Genomic DNA, 21,506 nt, shown 5'->3' with positions numbered 1-21,506 from the left:
AGAGATCCCTGATGATACCTTGTTATCGTAACTATGCTTTTGACTAGGCTTTGTAGAAGGGAACACATTATTTGAGTGAATTGAATACATGTATTTTTTAAAATTTTAATCAAATTTGCTTTAAAGGCCTTTACAAAAGGAAAAAGCTAATCATGTAGACTCTTGGCTAGATAGCCAATGGTGATTGTGATGTTGAATAATGGTAAATTACTCACAATAAAATGGCAAGAATAGCAAGACTCTGTATCTATCCCTTATCTCCTTAATTTAAAATATTTTTCATTTTAAAGATGTTTGTTTTGTAACCAAAAACAAACCAGTAAAGAGATGTTAGTAAATGCTACTCATAATCATTATTATATGTAAAGGAACTATGTACACTCATTATATTTTTCCGCCGCCATGACGACTGGAGGCCTATCTCTGCTCCCGGTCTTGTAGTTACCAAAAGAATGTATTAGTCTCTCAAGTGTTATGCCTACCTGTTGTAGTAATATTTCCAAGATGCCAACACGTGTCCAGTATGAACAGTCAGAATAGCAGAAAATGAAGGCCCTCTTCCTAAACGCTAACGGTCCTCTTTCCTTGTGCAAAGTTATAAATGTGGTGCAGTCTCCACAGCAACCAATGGGACATTTGTGTTGACTCTTTCAACTTTTACTAGTCAGCATTGAGATTGTTCTTTACAAGTTAATGTTGCCCATCATACACGTGTTTTGTTTTCTGTACTATATCAATTTCTGTAGTGGTCTCTGCTTCAGTTTACATTATACCATTCGTTTTTCCTATAGTTTACAAATGCATCTACAATGCTGTTTCGTCTAACCGCCCTTTCTTATAATCTTGTGCACCCGTCATTAGTTTATGTAATATGCATATAGTGGGGCTCTTGGAATAAAGTCCGGGATACTGTGTTTGAGAGGCATTCACATCTGAGATGAACGCGCTAAGTCGCTTGTACAGCAGGTTAGAGGCAGAGAGAGACCACAGAAGAGGAAGTAAGTTTGTAGAGACACAAAATGAAAGAGAGGAACTGTCACAGCAGGAAACTGGTGACGACAAGAGACCTTCACTCAGAGACATTGCACTGGAGAGACAGAAGGACATTTTACAGACTGATAACTTATAAGAAATTCCGTAAGGGTGAGTAACAGCTTTTATTATATTGGTTAATTAATTGGCAACATTGAAATGCACATACCTTCCACATCTTGTTTGAGACTTAAAGCACGCTTCTGTTTCGTTACGGCATATCGGTCTAGAGTATTAGCATATCGGCAAGCTCTAAGCTAGTTGCTTTAAAAACTTAATTCCAACTTTCATTTTAGTTATACATGTCTCAGGGTGATGGGGTTCAACAAACAATACCAGACAAGTACAAATACCCTCCTCTGTTTTTGGTAACTACACCACCACCGTTGGTATTTTTCACAGAATCACAACCTTAACCTGAGATCTTTCTAAATGAACGGACCCTTGTACTGTTTTTAAATCTTTTCTCATAATTATCAATCACAAAAAAATGTTAGGGTGACTTGCCAAAACGGTGACCAAACGGTTTTGATAATTAGGCATGAAAACCATTACTTATTAGGAGGTAAAGATATTCTGAATTAAACCATTTATATTTAACCAGGCAATTTACTGTGACATAACACAGTTTCCCGGTATGATTCGCACCAAAACTTAATTAGCGGAGAGTCCCCTCAAGTCCCCTCAAGTTTTTCTCGCATTTATTTTCTTTCTGCTGTCAAATTCAATTTACTTCCTCTGCCAGCACAGACTTGCCTCCGCCGACAGAGATTTCATGCTAAATAAGGAGAAATGTTACTTGGAACTGTAGTCTCCTCCTACGCACGTAAAACGCTTTGCACAATATGAGTATTCATTCAGATTGTTTAATGTCGTCACCTAAAAAGAAGCCAACTAAACTCACTTGGGCTTGGATGCTGTAGTAATTTACAGTAATTACCGGTACTTAACCAGAACTTGAATACTACTGATCAGTGCCGTTAAATATTCTAATACGTGTGGTCTTTCTAACTCTGTATAAAACCTCCAAAAAATAATCTACTGTATATTGAAGAAACATGTATCTTTTTTTTTTTTTTGAGAATACCAGTCAAAGAGAAACATTAAGATGTCGAAAAATCTGATTTTTAACTAATCTTTACATTTACAATCGACATATGACTTCTACAACTCAAAGACCTGCCCTTTGTCCCCACTCAGTTTAACAAATTAATTTGGATTACAAACATAAATGTACTTGCTCACGGATTATTGCTACATATTAAATTCAACAAACAGGGACACAAAACAAATATAGTCTTAACTATCTAGAAGCATTGGCTGATGATCAAGAAAAAAACAGGAGGAATATTAATATTTACAGTCCTAAAGCTGAAATTGAGAATATTAACCTCTCACAAATACAATTTCCATCAGATACAAAAGTCATTATAAAGCCATTGGATAAGAGAGGTAAAGTCATACCATATTAAATTTTATATATGAAAAAATGTGACCCCTCTATGAAGTATCTATCAAGCCTGATAGAAATGTTGATAAGAGAGTTAGGACAGAAATACATTGCAGAGGTGGAATATAAATATATGACCCCATTAAACCCCCTATTGCAGCTTTCTACTGTTTACCTAAAATTCATAAGAACAGTAGCACCCCCCCACACACATGGAGGCCCATTATTTCAGGGAATGAGACCACTTGTAAACGGTTTACCTTCATTCATATAAGACACTATTAACAAATAAAGACACATTCAGATCTCTGAAGATGGAAACCTTGCATGTCTATATGTCGAATCGCTATATAGCAATATTCCACGTACTATTGGCATTCAGGCATGCTGCTATTTTCTTGAACAAGACAGCATTTTATCATCTGACTATATATTGATATTACTGGAGTTTGTTTTAACCTACAACCTCTTTCTATTGAGGGCCAATCTGAACAATGTGTCAACAAAATGGAATATTGTCATTTGAAATGTATCCTACTAGTACCGATACATAGATTATATCTTTTTTCATTTGGACAAGATGACCACATCATCTTTCTATGTTTATAATGAATTGAATGAGGTTTTCATGAACTTGAAATTCACATGTATCCTTGTTAATAACGAGCTGATATTTTTGGATTTGAAGTTTAGTATAACTAGTAGGGGCATTATTGGAACTATCGGAAACCAACATCCACAAATAATCTACTGTCATCCTGAGGGCCTACACCAAAACATACCAAAGAGACAATATATATGGCCAAATAAAAGCCTCAGAATGCACATTTAAGAGCTTTTCAACATAATCCTCAGAATGATGATAGTGGTAATGAATGAAAGTGGTAAGAATGAACAGAAAGTAAAAACTAAGACAATACAATGTGTTGCGATCTTTGACACAGGTTGGAATAAAGTAAGAAGATATACTTAGAAGATATTGGGCCCATCTGACGGACAGATCCCTGGTTAACAGATTACACAATGTGTTAGTCTGACAGGAGCGCAAAGCTAAAAATTGAATAGGTTATTTGGTCCACAGTCACTACATCTCTGAATCAGTTACCCACGTCGGCTGGCACACATTTCTGTGGACACTATAAAGCATGTAAATATGTCAGACCCACCTAAGTGTTTACTAGCAATTGTCCAAAACAAACTAACTGTAGTACTAGTCATCTATCTAATACTTTGGATCACAATATATTGGAATTAACTGGTGCCTCTTCTGAAGATGGATCCTAGAACATGTTAATCAAGGCTCAATGATGATGGGGGGCAAAGGCTGGCCCTTATGCTGAAAACAGACAAGCTACTGTAGCTCAAATTGCTGAAAAAGTTAATGCTGGTTCTGATAGAAAGGTGTCAGAACACACAGTGCATTGCAGTTTGTTGCGTATGGTCAGCACATGCTGACCCCTGTCCACTGCCGAAAGCGCCTATACTGGCTAAACCTATATTGGCAAAGCGAGTGCCGGGTACGTCTTATTCTCCTTATTTTCCTGCCACGATTATCATTATCTCTTTTAAGATTTACTTACAGTAAACAGGGCCGGCCCAAGGCAAAATGCCGCCTGGGGCGAATTTTAAAATGCCGCCCCCCCGTTATCTACCCTTCCTCTCCCTCCGTCCCTGCCGCCCCCCCATTATCTACCCTTACACCCCCCCCCTTGTACTTACCTTTCAGCAGTCCTGCAGTCCTGCGGCGAGTCTCCATGTTCGGTCTCGGTGCCGGCTTGTAATGCTGAGCGCCGGAAATGAGGTAATCTTCCGGCACTCAGCATTACAGGCCGGCACCGAGACCGAACAGGGAGACTCACCGCAGAGGAGAGAGAGAGGGACACCGAGCGGGTACTGACAGCTTGGTAAGCGAAAACCACTCGGCGCCCCTTTCTCTCTCTTTCGCTTTAAAAAAAAAAAAAAAAGGCCGGCCCTGACAGTAAATTTTGATAAGCAAGGTAGTAAGAAGTTTTTATTTTGTGTTCTGCCATAACGGTTCTCAATTATGTGACCTGAATAGGGGAGATAAGTTATATCCTATACAAAGTGAGGCAGACCACACATTTTTGGATATAATGATTTACGTTTGTAGAGTTACCCCCTTGTGAGTCTCAGATAGGACATTTATTCTACCACATAATATTCTATCAAACACCTTCCCTAGAGTCTCAGCTGAGTGTATCTGTGAGACTCATCAGAGCACCCAGTGAAGTGAACACTCCCAGAGAAGGAAGTCTAATTTATACTGTAACATGGCCTACGAGCATTCAATAAATAACATCAACTGATCCCAGCTGACATAACTGAAAGGGTCAGAAGTAGCAAGGGTTAAATGAGCAGCTCCTTAGATGCTAATACAAGGGGAGGAAGTCGACAATCTGGTATTTAGGTCATCAACCACATAAAGTAATCTCACATAGTAGTCCATCTTAAGTGTCTTCCTGATTGCATCCTAGTGTCTAATCACTCATGTGTATCATTTGTGGCATCTATGTGCATTGTAAGTTTAACACTGAAACTGAGCCATATTCCAGTTGTACTTTGGTTATACTCTTTTCCTGTTTAATCATCAACATGACATGACTGGAGTCCTCAAGATACAAGATGTTATGTTGCACTGGGAGCAGTGCATAAATAAATATAATAAAAATGTGGGGGAAAACAATATCAAATGCGTCCCAATACTTTGTACCACTATAAGCATAAGATTACAAAAATCCCTCTGCCCCTTACTCAAAAGTACTATGTAAGAGAGTGATGTGGCCCTAATGAAAAAACAATGTGTGGTATTACCATAACTGGGGGATGTTGCGTGACATAAATTGTGTTATTTTTCCACAGTGGCACCCATTCAGAAGAATAAATTCTAAGTTCATGCTTTTCCCCTCCCACTTAAAAAAACAAAAACAAAAAAAAGAATAGTACTAAGAAATATTGTGTTCCTATATGACCAAAAGTACGTGGTCACCCTTCCTTATTATTGAGTTGAGGTGTTTCGGCCACACCCATAGCTAACAGGTATATAAAATAAAGTACGTCATCTCCATAGACAAACATTGACAGTAGAATGGCTTTAAACGTGGCACTATCATAGGATGTCACCTTTGCCATGAATAAGCTTAGGAATCTTTGCCTGCTAGTTTTGTCCCAGTCCACTGTAAGTGCAATTGCTGTGAAGCGGAAACCTCTAGGAGTAACAAAAGCTCAGCCACAAAGTAGTAGTCCACGCATACTAACAGAGCAGGGCTGCAGGGCTCTGAAGTGTGTAGCATGTATGCGTTGTCTGTCCTCTGTAGCATCACTCACTACAGAGTTCCAAACTGCCTCTGGAAGCAACATTAGCACAAACACTGTGTGTTGGAAGCCTTTAGAAATGGGTTTCTACAACTGGAAGTCTGATGGAAGAATCTGGATTTGAATGCATAGTGAATTAAATCTAAAAGTGACCGTGAAGAGACCTGGTCTACTCAGATTGTAATAATGTGTAATAAATGTAGATGCAAAAATACTTTCCCTTCATTTTCTTACAGCTGCCACCTTACAAACACCTCTCTCTAGGCGTTTACAAATTAAAGATTCGGTACCGTTTAGGGGCGCTCATGTAAGATAAAGGTGTTTACAAATAAAATGAATTGTATGGTGTCAGTTGCACTCACAATAGTGACGGGAAATTTCATGTGCTTCTCAATTCAGGATAGGACATAGCTGGAGAAGATATTCTGAGAACTGAGGAATACATATAAAGTGGATTTCCTAAACAATATATGTTGCTTATTTTAATCTATAAACATGATGTTGTTTTTTGGAAAGTAACATCCTGGGCAGTCTCTACATTCTGGACCATCGGACCAACTGAGTATTTACATTTACTACGAAAAGGGCAAATAATGTTGAAAATGGTAGCCTACCACATGAATTTCAACAAAATATTGCTGAAGTAGAATGAAAATCAGTAAAGCTGTGTCATTAGCAACTGCATCTCCTGTGTGTGAAAGAAAGGATTTACTGTTACCGTTAACTTCAATTAACTTTAGACCTCAACTGCTTTCATGATCTTGGACTATTTTATTTCCTTAGGTGATAGTGACATCTCCATTAATAAAATAAAAGCAATTAACTAGCAATGTAATACTCTCCTTCTGTAACCAGAATCGTGTTCCCTTCTTTGTATACCAGATGTGGAAGGCAGCAGTGGGACACAATGTGACGGTGGCTGAAACAGAATCTGACGACTGGGAAACAGACCCAGACTTTGTGGTGAGTTGTTCTATGGTAATATTCAGTGCCCCTGTTTCAAACATACCGCTTACCTACACTAGGATATGTGAGTCTTCCTGCACTGCACATGGCGCTGTGTACAACAGCTGCAGATCTATTGGATCATTTTGCTTTTCTGTGTTTCACCATATGGATCAGTTGTATACACAATGTGGTGTTATTAAGGAAAGCTTTTTGTTTTGATATATTGAAAGTGTAAAGTGATTTTTTCCCAGGCATTTTCTGTTTCTGAGCTTAGTTTAGTGAATCTGTAGTTTGAGATCTGATGTGACGTTGAGCTTGAATGACTTGATTTCCTTTTGTTTTTGTTATATCATTTTTGATCCCATGCAACTGCGAGACTAGCTAATACTGTGTACGGTAAAGAATGCAAAACAATCATTTTGCCCACTCAATTCCAACAGATCATGGACAAAGACCAATTAACCCAGCGATTTCTACTAAAATTTAGCATCCTGTCAGCACTCCATAAGATACAAATTGATACTTTTTATTGTCCAAACTGTGGGGTCTAAAGGGAGTTGCCAGGAGAGTTTGCAGGACAGTTGAGGTTTCAACAACTTGGCCTATTTTACATTATAAAGGTTGGGATGGTCCTGTTTAATGCATAGTTAAATCAGTGAGAATTCTTTAAAATATGCATTATACAGAGCCAGCTCATGCTTTATTTCTGGAGGAACCTGCCAATGTGTGTCAAAATGATGGAAAATGAATTTTGATGACATCCCTTTTTGGGAATATGCACTTACAAAAACCAATAACTTCACATTGACTATGTTAAGTCTTGTGGTACTTCCTGTATTTTCTGAGGTCAGGTATCCTGTTTCACAACCTATTTCCTGTTCCTGATTCGAACATGTTTAATGCCTGCCATGGTGAATTTAACTTAAGAAAGTACGTTTGTAATTCCTCAGACATAAAATATGACTTTTTTTCCTTAGGTTAAAGGAAACATCTGATCAAACCAGGGGCGTAACTAGAAACCTCAGGGCCCCGGTGCGAGAATCTCTTAAGGGCCCCCCCAACCCCCAACCCATCTATTCCTTTCTCACTATCTCCCCTCTCCCTCCCTACCCCCCTTCTCACGATCTACCCTCTCCCTCCCTATGCCCTCTTCTCAAGATCTACCCTCTCCCTCCCTACCCCCCCTTCTTAAGATCTACCCTCTCCCTCCCTACCCCCCCTTCTCAAGATCTACCCTCTCCCTCCCTACCCCCTTCTCAAGATCTACCCTCTCCCTCCCTACCCCCCTCTTCTCACGATCTACCCTCTCCCTCCCTACCCACCCCCTTCTCACGATCTACCCTCTCCCTCCCTACCCACCCCCTTCTCACGATCTACCCTCTCCCTCCCTACCCACCCCCTTCTCACGATCTACCCTCTCCCTCCCTACCCACCCTCTTCTCACGATCTACCCACTCCCTCCCTACCCCCCCTTTGTAGGTCACTTACCGTCAACTCCTGTGTTGGGAGCGTGAGGCGTTTGTCATATGCCGGCGTTCAGCGTGAAGCGCCGGCACCCGAGACAAACGCCTCACGCTCCCAACACTGCACTCTGGGCAGCGAGGCGGCAGCGGCGACGGCGGCAGCGGCGACGGCGGCAGCGGCGGGGAGCGCAGGCATCCTGGATTTCTGTCAGTCAGGGGGGCCCAAGAGTTGCCGAGCGGTTGTTTTCAGCAACCGCTCGGCACCCCTTGGGCCCCCCCTGACTGGCAGAACTCCAGGGCCCGGTCGCAGTCGCGACCCCTGCGACCCCGGTAGTTCCGCCACTGGATCAAACTATACTTTTTGCTTATTATTATAAAAAAATTGTCAAGGTTGGAGCATCAAAAAGCATGGCTAACATAATGAAAATATATTGTTTTCCTTTTCACACAATTTACCTAAAACCTACTATATAATTAATTAATCTCATTTAGTCTTAGGTTATAGATAGTATCCCAGCCCTAAGGATATTGGGCAGATACAATAGGTGTTAGATAGTATCTCAGCCCTAACAATAGTGGGCACATAGAAAAAATAATATGCAATTATTTAAAAATGTTTTATTGGTAGGCTAACCAAAAATTCCTTGAGCCACGGATTTCACAGATTTCTTGGATCTAACAGCCAGAAACATGTGCCAAGTCAAGGACAAAACATACATCTTCACCCTGTTCTTTTGATTACCTTGACTTAGGGCCTTTCTTTTCATCTCTGGAAGGAGTAGAGTAGAAATTGGTCCCTGTGTCATAACAAGGTATGTGGGAGTAGGTTCTCAAGCTGTCATCTCTCCATAAATGTATCCTGTTATGTATGTAAACGTGTGTCTTGATCTGACAACTAATAACAGAATCATTAGCAGCAAATGTCATTAGTGCTATTTTCAAAGAGCCCACTTTCGCTGAAGAAAGCCTTGGTGGGGTAAGACCTGGGAGCTGCTCTACATGGTAGGTGTGCTAAGGGTTTCTGTTATCTGCCCACTCAACATCCATATGAACAACTAGGCCCACCTCCACAGAACAGCCCAGTGCATATCTTAGAAGTTGTCTCAGGTTCATTGTGCTTTTACCCTTCATGAGATCTGAGATGTTTTTTTTCTCAGAATGACATCTCAGAAGAAGAGCAGCGTTGGGGAGCAAAAACTATAGAGGGTTCAGGACGCCCTCAGCATATCAAGTAAGCAAAACTTTGTGCATCTAACAATTTGAATTTTATATTGCTGTCTCATTTAATATATTATGCATGTCTTCTTTAATACATTTTAAACGATGCATACATGTCCTCTGATGGTATCTGAAACAACGTGTAACTTCTCTAGCAGTTATTAAGTTTGAAACACTTTTTACTGTACAACATCTATAACTATATGGATTTGTATACATATCTACTGCATCCAAAGCAGAATCAAGTTTTCATTTTGTGTATAAAATGCACCTACCCGTCTTGCACACTTTAATTTAATCCACCCCTGGTTTTTTTTCTTCTTAAGTATACGTGAACTGAGAAGCAATGTGTCTAAAGAACATGAGATTTTGAAGAAAAAAGAACTTCAAGATGGGCCCCGAGCATCATATGGATATGGAGGACAATTTGGGACAGAGAAAGACAGGATGGATAAGGTGTGTTTGAGGGAAATTACAATAGGAGCAATCTATTCTATGAAATAAAGGTCAGGTGCAGGTTTCAGACTGGTCAAAACCTGCTTTGGGACAGCTAGCTAGAAATAGTTAAATGAGGATTAAGGGATTGCTAGGTTGGGTAGGTCAGGAGACAACTGATTATTTCTAAAAACGGATAAAGGCAATAACTAAGGTCTTGTTTGGTTATTCCATTTCCCAGAGTGCGTTGGGTCATGACTACCGGGCAGAAGTAGAGAAGCATTCCTCCCAAACGGATGCAGCCAAGGGGTTTGGTGGAAAATATGGGGTGCAGAAAGACCGGACGGACAAGGTAAGTGACTATGTAGATGCAGACCTGGCAGCATTCTAGTGCCAGCCGTTTTTACTGTGGTATCTCTATGCTAATATCCAGGGTTTAAAAAGCTAGAATCCACCCAGTCTGCTTTCTGTCCATCTGTCTTTTCATTGTTCGGCAATGGATATTTATCAGATTGTTGTGCTATATGGTTAAGGTTTTGCAATGAAGTCCTTCCTGTTAATCAACAATGGTTTGAATAGTTTCCGTCTTATGCAGGTCTATGCCCATCTACTAAAATGACTTGCCTTTAGTGACGTTGTACTAGATATACTGTATCGCCTGTAGTTACAAAATAAAATCATAGATATTAAGCAATAGTAATTGTGCAGTGGCTCAATTGATATTAGAGCTACATGTAGGTTTGATTATCCAACTAGATTTATAGTGGCATTAAAGTGAAATATTTTATATAAGCCATATAGCTTAGCACCTGATTTAACTGATTTAGAATATGTATTTTGATGCAGTATCTTTATATTTCAGTCTGCAGTTGGATTTGGTTATAAGGCTGAATTACAGCAGCATTCTTCCCAGAAAGGTGAGTACTGCACAGCATTTACAATTCATAACATTCAACAGATTTTTCATGATAATCGATACGTCTGACCAAAGAGCCATACATTTCCTGCTAAAAAGTATATCATAATCTTATATATTGTTACACATTTACACATAGAAAGCAGTTTACTTTAACATTCACCAGAAGGTCTGATGTGAGGAGCTCCCACAATGGCACTTGTCAAACAAAAATGATACGAGTCAACTTACACCCATACAAAAAAATGGCACATAGTTGACCCCTAACCACCATTTAGAAATGAAATAGCATAGAAAGGCTTAAGGAAGTTAACGGTGTTTTTTTTATTTTTTGTATATAGATTATGCAACTGGGTTTGGAGGGCGTTATGGTGTACAGACAGACCGTGTGGACAAGGTGATACACTTATCTCTTATTTATCATTATGTAGAACTATAAAGAGATATGTACAGGTTAATAAAAATATGACATTCACGTTATATGGTAGTTTTAAAGCAAGATGGCTATTATGGTAGATGTTCTCCTTTTATACCAATTGGATGATGCCCCATACTCCCTGCCACTTTAGTTCTTTCAGCCATTTAGCCATGATGTGGGCATATTCTCTTATTTCCTTTGTATTTTTCTTCAGTCATCAGTTGGGTTTGATTACAAGGCTCAGTTACAGCAGCATTCATCACAACAAGGTAAGTAAACCATCCCTTTACAATGCTCACAATGAGACACAGCCATCAATTTACTCATTATAATTTGTCCATCTTTATCTCTCTTGGTATCTAGTCACAATTTCCGTCTCTTGACATAATATCCACCCATCATCACTTCAATAATCATTTTTCTATTTATTATATATCCTATAACACACAGGCATTATTTATCCTTCAATACCCACAATGTATCCACTGTCACCAGCTAATGATCTAACTTGCAAGTCTACACCAACTATTTAAACTCCATCGCTCATTCAGTACCTATCCTTCTTCTTCAGTACCTATCCTGGTCTACATTGAAGTATATGTATTTCACCAGTAGCTTGGGTGTCCTCAACTTAGATCATAACAATGTTAAACCATTTTAAAAACAGAAGAAGAGAGCAGAGATGTAAAAAGAAAAAGAAAGAAGACTACAGAAAGAATAATAAGTGAAAGGGAATCAAAAGAGGCCATGACTCTAGCGTTGGAGGTGGGAGCTGGGAGCTCATTGTTAGATATGCTGGCAAGTGTGGAATAACAAGTTGGGAACAGGAAAGGAAAAAAAAAGCGTTATAGGAGAGAAAAAATACATATTAATGATGGTACATCATTACATTTTAGGGTTTATTAGTGCTTTTTCATTGTGGTTGTTTGTTCTACTCATTGTTGTATTACAGATTATTCCAAAGGGTTTGGGGGTAAATTTGGGGTCCAAAAAGATTGTCAAGATAAATCTGCTCACACTTGGAGTCACAAAGAAGAAATACAGCCCCATCAATCACAGACAGGTACTGATCACAGATCCACATCCATGTAAAAACAAGTCCAGGCTAATGATTTCCTACATTGACAGTGATCTCTTGACAACCATATTCATTATCTAATTTTTAACAACTCAAGTTATAACAAGCATTGTATTTAATGTTTATCCATTCAGTTTCTTCCTTTTTTCAGATTATTCCCAAGGATTTGGAGGGAAGTTTGGAGTCCAGAAAGATCGACAAGATAAATCTGCTCACAGTTGGAGTTACAAAGAAGAGATTAAACCCCATGAATCACAGACTGGTAACATCTTTCCCCAACCAATTAACACCTAATTAAATAAATGAAAAAAACACCTTTACATAATTCCTTCCTTCACAACCAGCCTATCTTTACATCTTTCCATTTATTCTCTCCTGCCTGTGTCTTTTCCCATCTTGCGCACACATGTCCATCTCCCCATCTCTGTACATGTGCACGTCTTCATTCAGTTTCACAGATTGATGTCCTCTGTCTTCTCACCACTCAACACGGTTTGTCTTGTTCAGTGACCTATATGTGTGCAGCTACCTTTTCACCTGCTGTGTTCCGGCTTTAAGAACTATTATACTCGAGCAATATCAGACGATCATACATTTTACCTTCTAAATACAGATCAACAATGACAAGCTTTTAAAGAAAAATAAAAATTTACTAAATCTCCAACTGTACTATTTTGGGTGATACAAAACACAAACCTTTACACATGCAAAAATACTATTAAGTACAATGGCAAACTTATGACAATAAAAATACCATCAAGTACAAAATATGACAAATAATATATTTTTATATATTCCTTCAGAATTACAGTTTAGCCTCTTATGTCTTGAATTAAATTGTCTTCTTATATATTATCTTCATTCGCCTAGGAATGGCTTATTTCTAGAATAATGTTTTGTTTTGTTTCTAAATTTAGATTATGCCAAAGGTTTCGGTGGTCGTTATGGTGTACAGACTGATCGTGTAGACAAAGTAAGAGATTCACACAGTACGGTCAATTCATTATTTGCTAACACAGGAGCTGTCAGGCCAGTCTGCAACAAAGTTATTCTTTCAAGTCACTGACTTCACAAGGCTTTATCGAGCCCAGTGAGATTCCCCTGCAAACAGTAATTTGTTGGCCCGTATAATGTATAGTTATACCTTATTTCTTAAAAGCCCCCTAACTGATTAAAACATGCATTATGCAGGACCGGCCCACCTAGTATAAAAAAAAAAGCAGGTGCAGTGGGTCATAAGGTGCAGTGATGTCAGTCACTTAATACTGCAACTCTTCAGCAAACTTATATCTTTAAACACATTTGTGCAGTTGAACACTGATTTTGCAATTGTCTATTAATTGAGCAATAATACATTATAGTAATTATATCATTAGACACGCCATTATAGAGGAAGAATAGGTACAGAAATGTTGTATAAAGAGAGATTGGTATTGAGCAAGTAATAGTTTCTGTAACAATATGCAATATAGTCAGGTTGACCTATGTGTTGGCGACCCATCTTAGAGGAAAGTTCATGTAAAGGTACAGTAATTACTAATTAGTAAGGAACAAGTCTCAGAGTTACTGTATACCTGGTGAATTGATTTTGTACTTTTCCCTTTTATTTCCCTGGTCTGTTCTCAGTGTGCCTCAGGATTTAGCGAGATTGAATCTCCAAGTTCTGCTTACGAGAAAACACAGCCACTGGAAGCATGTAAGTTAATATTGTGATCAGTTTATAAACACTAAAGCGCTTTTGCTTTACTTTACATTGTGGATGCTGCTGTGAACATGATCTACAGGGAAATAAGCAACATCTCCCCGTGGATAATGTTCCTGCCATGCACAATGTACAGTACTGGACAAGGAGATACGCAGTATACACGTATATGCTATACATTATAGAATAGGGTAACACATTTCACCTGCATGGCTGGAAAATGTATACTGATGAGCTCAATTCATCTAATTGCAGCCTGGCTGGCAGGATGTATTCCTTATATGTCTGTTTGTGGGGGTTCAGGGAACCTGAAGTCTGTATGTTTTATGGCCCCTGGAATATAAATCCAGCATTGACATCTCATTTGTGTTAGATAAAGAGCTATATAGGCTATATATTACAGATATTGCTTCTTTGTGTTCATTTGCCTTATTGGCTGACTATAACATGTTTTTTTTCTCATATTGATATTTGTTATATTTGACATTCTTTTTTTTGTAGCTCCGCTTTATTTTAAAATAAATAAAAAAGTGAAATCCGCTATATTTTTACTATTTGTACGGATGACCTAACCAATGTACCAATATCAAAATATGTGAATGCTGTGTGTTTCAGTGACAAGTGGAACTCATGACCTCAGATCTCGTTTCGAGAACATGGCAAAAACTGCAGAAGAAGAGAATCATCAACGAGCAGAGGAAGAGAAAATAAGACGGCAGAAGAGGGAGAAAGAGGAGAGGGGACAGATAACACGAGAGGTACAAGCAAAGGAGGCTAGTAAACTAGTATGACCAGATGTCCTTTTACCCAAGATCCCTTTTTAAATGTAAATTAGATTTTAAAAGTGGTGTGGTATTTTACAATAATGTTAACATCATTATCAAAAATCCTAACCAAACAACTTATTTTATTGACCTTTGAATAATATCAGACAAAATGACTTAAATATACCACAAATTGTAGTAAGTGTATATACCCTAACTACAAAATGAAATAAGTAATTGTTTAGCAGTCTGTGCAATACTTTTCTTTATAAGCATTTTCAATTATTTACTCTATAGACTTTCAGAAAGTCTCACTGGGTGATTAAAACCGAGAGTCTGTTGTTTACCACAAGGCAATATTATAATGAGTAGATTGTCTAGTAGATTGGTCTAGCATAACAGAGCTAGGACCCTTTCAAATTCCAGCTATTATTATCTTTTATTTATATAGCACCAACAATTTACGCAGCGCTTCTTACAATACATATGTTAAAGGTTTATGACAAGACTAGAAATGACAGACAAAAACAAACCAATACATTAGGTAGAGAAGGCCCTGCTTGCAAGCTTGCAAGCTTGCAATCTAAATCATTCTGTTACCTGAAAAATTGTAATTGCTCTAAAACTTGTGTTTAATGCGATGCTCTGTTTGAAGAATCTGGACTGGCCCAGGAGCAAATGCCACCTTGTCCCCGTGTCAGTCCCACCTAATAACAAGGCAGAAGATAAATAGCTGTGGCTTTGGTAGACGTTTTGGGCCGATGTTTTCAGTATAGACTAAAGTAATAAAAGACAGTCATGGACAGGACTAATATGGATACGACTATGTGGCCTTGGCACTCTAAGGCCAGCAGCCACTAAATTACATACATGCTACCGGATGTATGCCGCCTATGGGTGGCAACCTAAAGTTGATGTCTAACACATGGGGCTGTGACATAGATATAGAGTTGCCAACTGTACAATAAATTTCAGATGTTGATGTTGTGGGGTGCTCACAATACCTTTTAGATATTGAGGGATATAGACATATAGTGGTTGACAATGAGGTGATGTAGAAGTAAACATATTTTACGGTTACATTACATATAGGATATTAGAATGTCACTCAAAAAATATTTGTTTTAGATTCCACAGAAAAGAGACCGTGATAATGAATTGTCTCAAAAACTCCCAGTACAGCCACCTGCCCCCTTACCTCGCAGTTCTGCTCCACTACAGCCTTCTAAAAAAGAGGTGAGTAGAAACACCAATGAAAAGATTATTCCACATGTGAGCGTGGTTTATTCCTTCCTCCTAACATTTAAAAAGGCCAGAGAGGGATGCTTTTATTTTGGCCATATTTATAGATATTTGTGTAACTGATTAACACTTTTCCTGCTTTTTAGGTGTACATTATTTTGACTTTTATGGATGTTCAACACTATGATACACTTTTATTCATCAAACATTCTGAGCTTCTAAGAAAGAGGGACTAAGGGACTTGTGTCCAAATGGGGGCTTTCTCTCCTAAACAGGGATATTTGGGAGGTGTGATTCATTACTTTTTTCAATGTGATCTAGGATACAGTGTATGAGGAACCCCCTTGTGTCCCACCTAAGCATCCTGGTTTCGGTGTGGAGTTTAATGTCCCCTCACCTCATATGGACCATGAGGAGGACATGTATGAAGACATTCCAGTTCCCCTTCTTGACATAGTGGAGGATTATGAGCCAATCCCAGATCTTCCACCTAGAAGAGAAGATGATTATGATGATGAGGATGACTATGAATGTGTCCTAGAACCTCCTGTGCCAACAGAAGATAACCTGTATGAGGGGCTTGCTAAGAAGGATGATAACCATGGAATGGGTGAGTCTTGCAGAAGTTTTAGATTCAGAAAGCTAAAAGACAGGTATATATGATTTCAAGAGTACCAGTAAAGAACATAGATTTAAATGAGAAGTGCTGTACAGTTAGGGCAGAATTGTGAACTGTATGCGCTACAAGGCAGGGACCTCCTTTCCTAATGTATAAATACCATTTGAATGCATACTCAAATCAAAATGTCGTTAGATTCACTGTACTAATTATATAACTGTACCAAATGTACCCCTTTTATTATACTATAAACCTCAAATGTAAATTTGTTGAGACTTTTGACTAAAATCATACACACATACATACATACAAATAGTCCTCTTGTAAATACAGTACCTCATAAAATTTCAAATGGGCTCTTTTTTAGGTGTATCATTAGAGGTGTGGCTGGACTAATGCCTATTGATAGTTCTGTATTATATTTACAGTATAATTATATTTAGTGTGAGTTTTAGAGCTGTTGAACACTGTAATACACCTATACCCAAGGAGGGAAAAAGGGACTTTGGATCCCAAAGAGGGGCTGTCTCTTTTAAATAGGGACACTAGGGATGTATGTAATAACATTTCACATAGAATCGTATCATGAATATTTTATTTTGAATACTAATATGGCTCTCTGGTATGTATTATATTTATTTCTGCTTTCAGCTCCTCCATGTCCCATGGGTGAGACACAAACATCAGGGATCTGTGCTGTAGCAATTTATGATTATGAAGGAGGTATGTAACCACCGTGTCTCCTTTAACTTATTTTTTTGGTTGCTTTTTGTCCTGTACAAATGCGCAGAGGGAGTAATTTGTACTGTTATTCTGCCCCCAGCTCCATGGCTTTGTGTGTTGAGATGCCTGCCTGCCTGCCCGCTTATCAATGCATTTGTGGGCAATACTCGAGTGTTGCCCTGCACAAAAGTTGTAGGGGGTCTAATGAGAAGCTTGTGCATACGCAATGAAAGAGCTTTGGTTTCAGTGGCAACACTTTCTTGCCAGTGACTGGCTACTTTTAGAAGCCAAAACTGATATAAGCTGTGGAGCAGGGAGGAGACATTCAGGTGCCACCTCTTCTAAAGGCATATGTGCTTTTCCATGTGGGTAAAGTAAAATTTATTTTTTATTGGTGGCGCTCTTTAGGACACCACACTGCCCCTTTAATGACTTTTAGCACAAGACTGTAATATTGTATAGCTATAGAACTGTATGTTGATTATCACACTTATATTTACGGTATTTTTTATGTTATCCATGTTTTTCTTAGCCTGGGTAAAAATTATAGGGAGCATTAAGTATCTAAGGACTTTCAATACCAGTGCTCACTCTTTTAGTAAATTAAACTGACCATTTATTGGATGCATTTTAAAACAGGGGTTAACAATAAAAGTAACCACAGCATTATCAACACACCACGGGTGTCTAGGGATGTAGATTGTAAAATGATAGTGAGCTTTAATGTTCTTATAAACAACCAAGGTACAGTTAAATAATGGCCTAGATTATTCTATTAGTTAATAGTCAAAATGGATCCTACCCTACAATATCTCGGTGAATGCCATCAAGACCAAGTTAATTGCAATTCCGAAAAGACAGTTGGTGAGGCGAATTAGAAAAGAGGGTAATAGTCACGAGAGTAAATGTAGATTAAGGTGTCCTCTGCGTATAGGTGGTATTTTAAGCCAAAGGAAGATATGAGTTATCCATACCCGGAGCCTACCCAGAGCCTTCCCTTGACGTCGTGGGCAGTCCCGCTGATGTTGGTGGGCGGTCCCGCTGACGTCAAGGAAGGCAGCGGGAAACACCCCCATTTAAAGGAAAAAATGGGCGGGGAGTGTCAAGACCCTGCTACCGCGACCCGGAGAACCGGAGGAGCAGCGCTCACCCAGCAGTCTCCGGGTCAAACCCCGGAGAGTTCCCAGGAATGCTTGTTGCACTGTATGTAGGCCATCATTGTGGCAAACAGTGCTTACACAGTACCCACTGATTCCTGTAAACTAAATTGTGCACATTCATGTCCCTTCTGAATATCCTTTTTTTTCTTTGCCCACCCAAATGTTTGCTCCTTTCAATAACTATTTAAATTATTTACCCAACAATACCATTTATAGTTTAAGGTCTAATCCCTCTATGATAACATTGATTGGCATTCTAAAAACGTCTGAAACAGCTGTGTTATGTTATCATCCATAGTGTAGGTGTCATTGTACTCTCTGACTGATATATGCAGCAATTTTGTTAAATGACCGACATACTCACCAGATGGTAGATGCAGATTTTCTGTTCCTGCAAAGTCATCTGTATGAATTCAGTGGTTACATAAGGATAGGCTTGTTCACAAAAAGGTGCAGTTTTTACATTTACTATTGTAAATCAATACTTTGCCCTGACTCATGTATGTGAATACAAGCTATATTATTAACATGGAAAATTGCCTGATAAACAGGGAAGAACAAGAAGTAGACTTACTAGTACTTCATGCTATTCCATAAACATTTGACCTGAGTTTTGGTCCTTCAACTTCTTATGTTCTGCTCAGTGTAATTCCGTTTTGTCTAAGCATCTTGTTTTAAAACCCACCACATCTTAATGTGCAAATAAGCACAGCACAAAAAATATACAACAAAAAGGGGAGCGCACAACTTATAAAGCAAAAAAAAAAAAGACATAAACATTCAGATTCCCGGATTGCTGCTAGAATAGTAATGACCAATAAGTGCACAAAATAAATCAAGACTCCGAAACTCTTAAGAAATTTCAGACACACATGCTCCAACACCATACACTTACACAAACATACATATACACTCCAACACCATGCACTTACACATACATAAACATACATGCATACATATATATACACATGCACACTGTAACAATATACATTTATACATATACATGCACACAATCACAGCTCACACATGTTCCCCTCCCTCCATTTTTAGCATCTCAGTTTTTTAGGAGAGCTTCAAGTTTATTTGCAAAGTTTATTACCTACTGTGAAAGTAATTTCTCTGTTTTAAATAGCTTTTGTTTTCAGTAATTTATTTAAAAAAAAAAGAAAAAAAATATTAATTCCCAGTCTGGTGCTGCTGTACGATAGCTACTTAGCTGGTGCTGAACAGATCTTTGCAAGGGTATCAGGGATCTATTACTTTAATGTTAAAAATTTATATAAGACCCTTTCATATTTATAATTTTTAAGGGCATGATGTGTGAAAGAGGAGAACTTTAGGAAGGGTATCATGTTTTGTGAGTTCCTCGTTACAGTGTGACATACAGGGAGAGGGTAGAGATAGAGACCATGAAATAATGGAAAAGTTGGGGAAATTTTTTTTTTTGGTAAAGGCATTTTAATCACAGGTACATACTCTAGTATATGGTAATACACCATATCTGGATGGAAATTATCTGTATATTTGACGAGCAAGGCATTGTTGTGGCTTGGCAGGCTGAAGGCCAGAGTCTATTGTGGAAAGCCATTGGTTAGGGTGATCAAGGATATGGGGAAAATACTACAACTGAGGCAAGCTTATGATGTACGTTGTGATTGATATTCAATATGTGTATAGTACATATTTTTGTGGGGAAGGGGTAAGTGCATCAACCCAATTAATATCATCCATTCATATAACTCCAATCCCTTACTAACAGTAAGTGACAATGTGCATGCACGTGTTAGGGAGGCAAAATAGAGGCTAGTGGGTGACATAGATGTTAATTTCTGAACTGCTAGTCTGAAAAGGCAAACCTTTTTTTAAATGAAGCTTTGCTGCAACCAGGGGTTTAAGATCTTAAAGGTTCATCAAGAGTGAGCTCAAATCTAGGGGTGGCTAATGTAACAGCAATTTAGGTTACTACTAATAGCAAGGCTGAGACTCATTATACAGGTAATGTACTTATGGCAAGTCCCAGCATAGACAATGCTGCAACCTGGGGCCAACAAGGTTGATTATGGTCAGCAGAATTTCATCCACTGCTTTCTACTCAACACCACAGATTGGATGTGGTTAAAACAGGGCACCTGACATACTAGGGAAATGTGTGCTGGTGACCAACGTACACTGTACACTTACCTTTACTACCACACAAACAGCTGATCAGGATCCTTAGTGTGTGGCCACAGCTGAATACGGGAGTGTAAAAGCATAGCACACATAATTTAATGAGTGCTAGCCTTAAAGTGTCAAGGCTGAATTTCATTCCCAGTTAGTCCCTAGGTTAAAAATAAGTGAGTAGGGCAGCTAATTTATTATTATAGACCATGAGTGACATCACTAATAGACACCAAATCCCAATATCCCTACCTACTGTGAATTGTTAAAATAAAATTAGATTATTTTCACTTTCTTTAAAGGTTACAACTTAATAATTGGTCTCTTTAAAGATTGTTCTTTGCTGCTGCTCAGAAATATAAACGATATTACAAGTTCTGAAATTTAACAAAAGGTTTGCTTGTAATGCCTAGTTAAAAACAGTACTATACTGCATTTGATCAGCTTGAAAACCTGGTAGGCATGATACATGTTCTCTTGTTTTTTGTTTGTTTTTCATAGGTGGAGATGATGAGATTTCCTTTGATCCTCAGGATCTGATAACAGACATTGAGATGCTGGATGAAGGATGGTGGATTGGAACATGCAGAGGGTGTCGTGGTCTTTTCCCAGCCAACTATGTAGAGCTTGTAGACAAATAAAATGCATTTTACACTATATGTAGCATCAATAAGCTTAATTTTTCCCTCAGGAATGTTTGGGCTCTAAGAGGTCCACTGGAGCAAATTAAGTATCTACACGAATCCCATGGAAAAGCAAAATGCAGCTTTCAGACTTCTCCTTGTTCTTATACACTATCCTCTTTTCAGCTTTGTATCTCATATAAATAAAGCTTATACGTTAAA

At 38.5% G+C, this 21,506-nt stretch overlaps 1 protein-coding gene across 2 annotated transcripts; it reads left to right on the top strand.

Annotated features, from left to right (window-relative positions):
- The first annotated feature begins 1,045 nt into the window (after positions 1-1,045).
- Positions 1,046-21,506, top strand: LOC128490412 (src substrate cortactin-like). 2 transcript variants are annotated; one of them, XM_053462271.1, is made up of 17 exons: positions 1,046-1,143; positions 6,698-6,778; positions 9,384-9,457; positions 9,771-9,900; positions 10,121-10,231; positions 10,742-10,796; positions 11,137-11,192; positions 11,428-11,482; positions 12,166-12,276; positions 12,443-12,553; positions 13,209-13,264; positions 13,918-13,987; positions 14,609-14,751; positions 15,886-15,993; positions 16,321-16,609; positions 17,270-17,341; positions 21,163-21,506. In XM_053462271.1, exons 2-17 carry the CDS (start codon positions 6,698-6,700, stop codon positions 21,300-21,302), a joined length of 1,662 nt encoding a protein of 553 aa, XP_053318246.1. In that variant the 5' UTR covers positions 1,046-1,143; the 3' UTR covers positions 21,303-21,506. The 2 variants fall into 2 exon arrangements, with proteins under 2 accessions (XP_053318246.1, XP_053318245.1); XM_053462270.1 differs by having other exon boundaries at positions 14,609-14,766.

The sequence above is a fragment of the Spea bombifrons genome, chromosome 4, assembly GCF_027358695.1.
Source record: "Spea bombifrons isolate aSpeBom1 chromosome 4, aSpeBom1.2.pri, whole genome shotgun sequence".
Lineage (NCBI taxonomy): Eukaryota > Metazoa > Chordata > Amphibia > Anura > Pelobatidae > Spea > Spea bombifrons.
The sequence above is the reverse complement of the archived record's forward strand: the minus strand, read 5'-3'. Positions and strand labels throughout refer to the sequence as shown.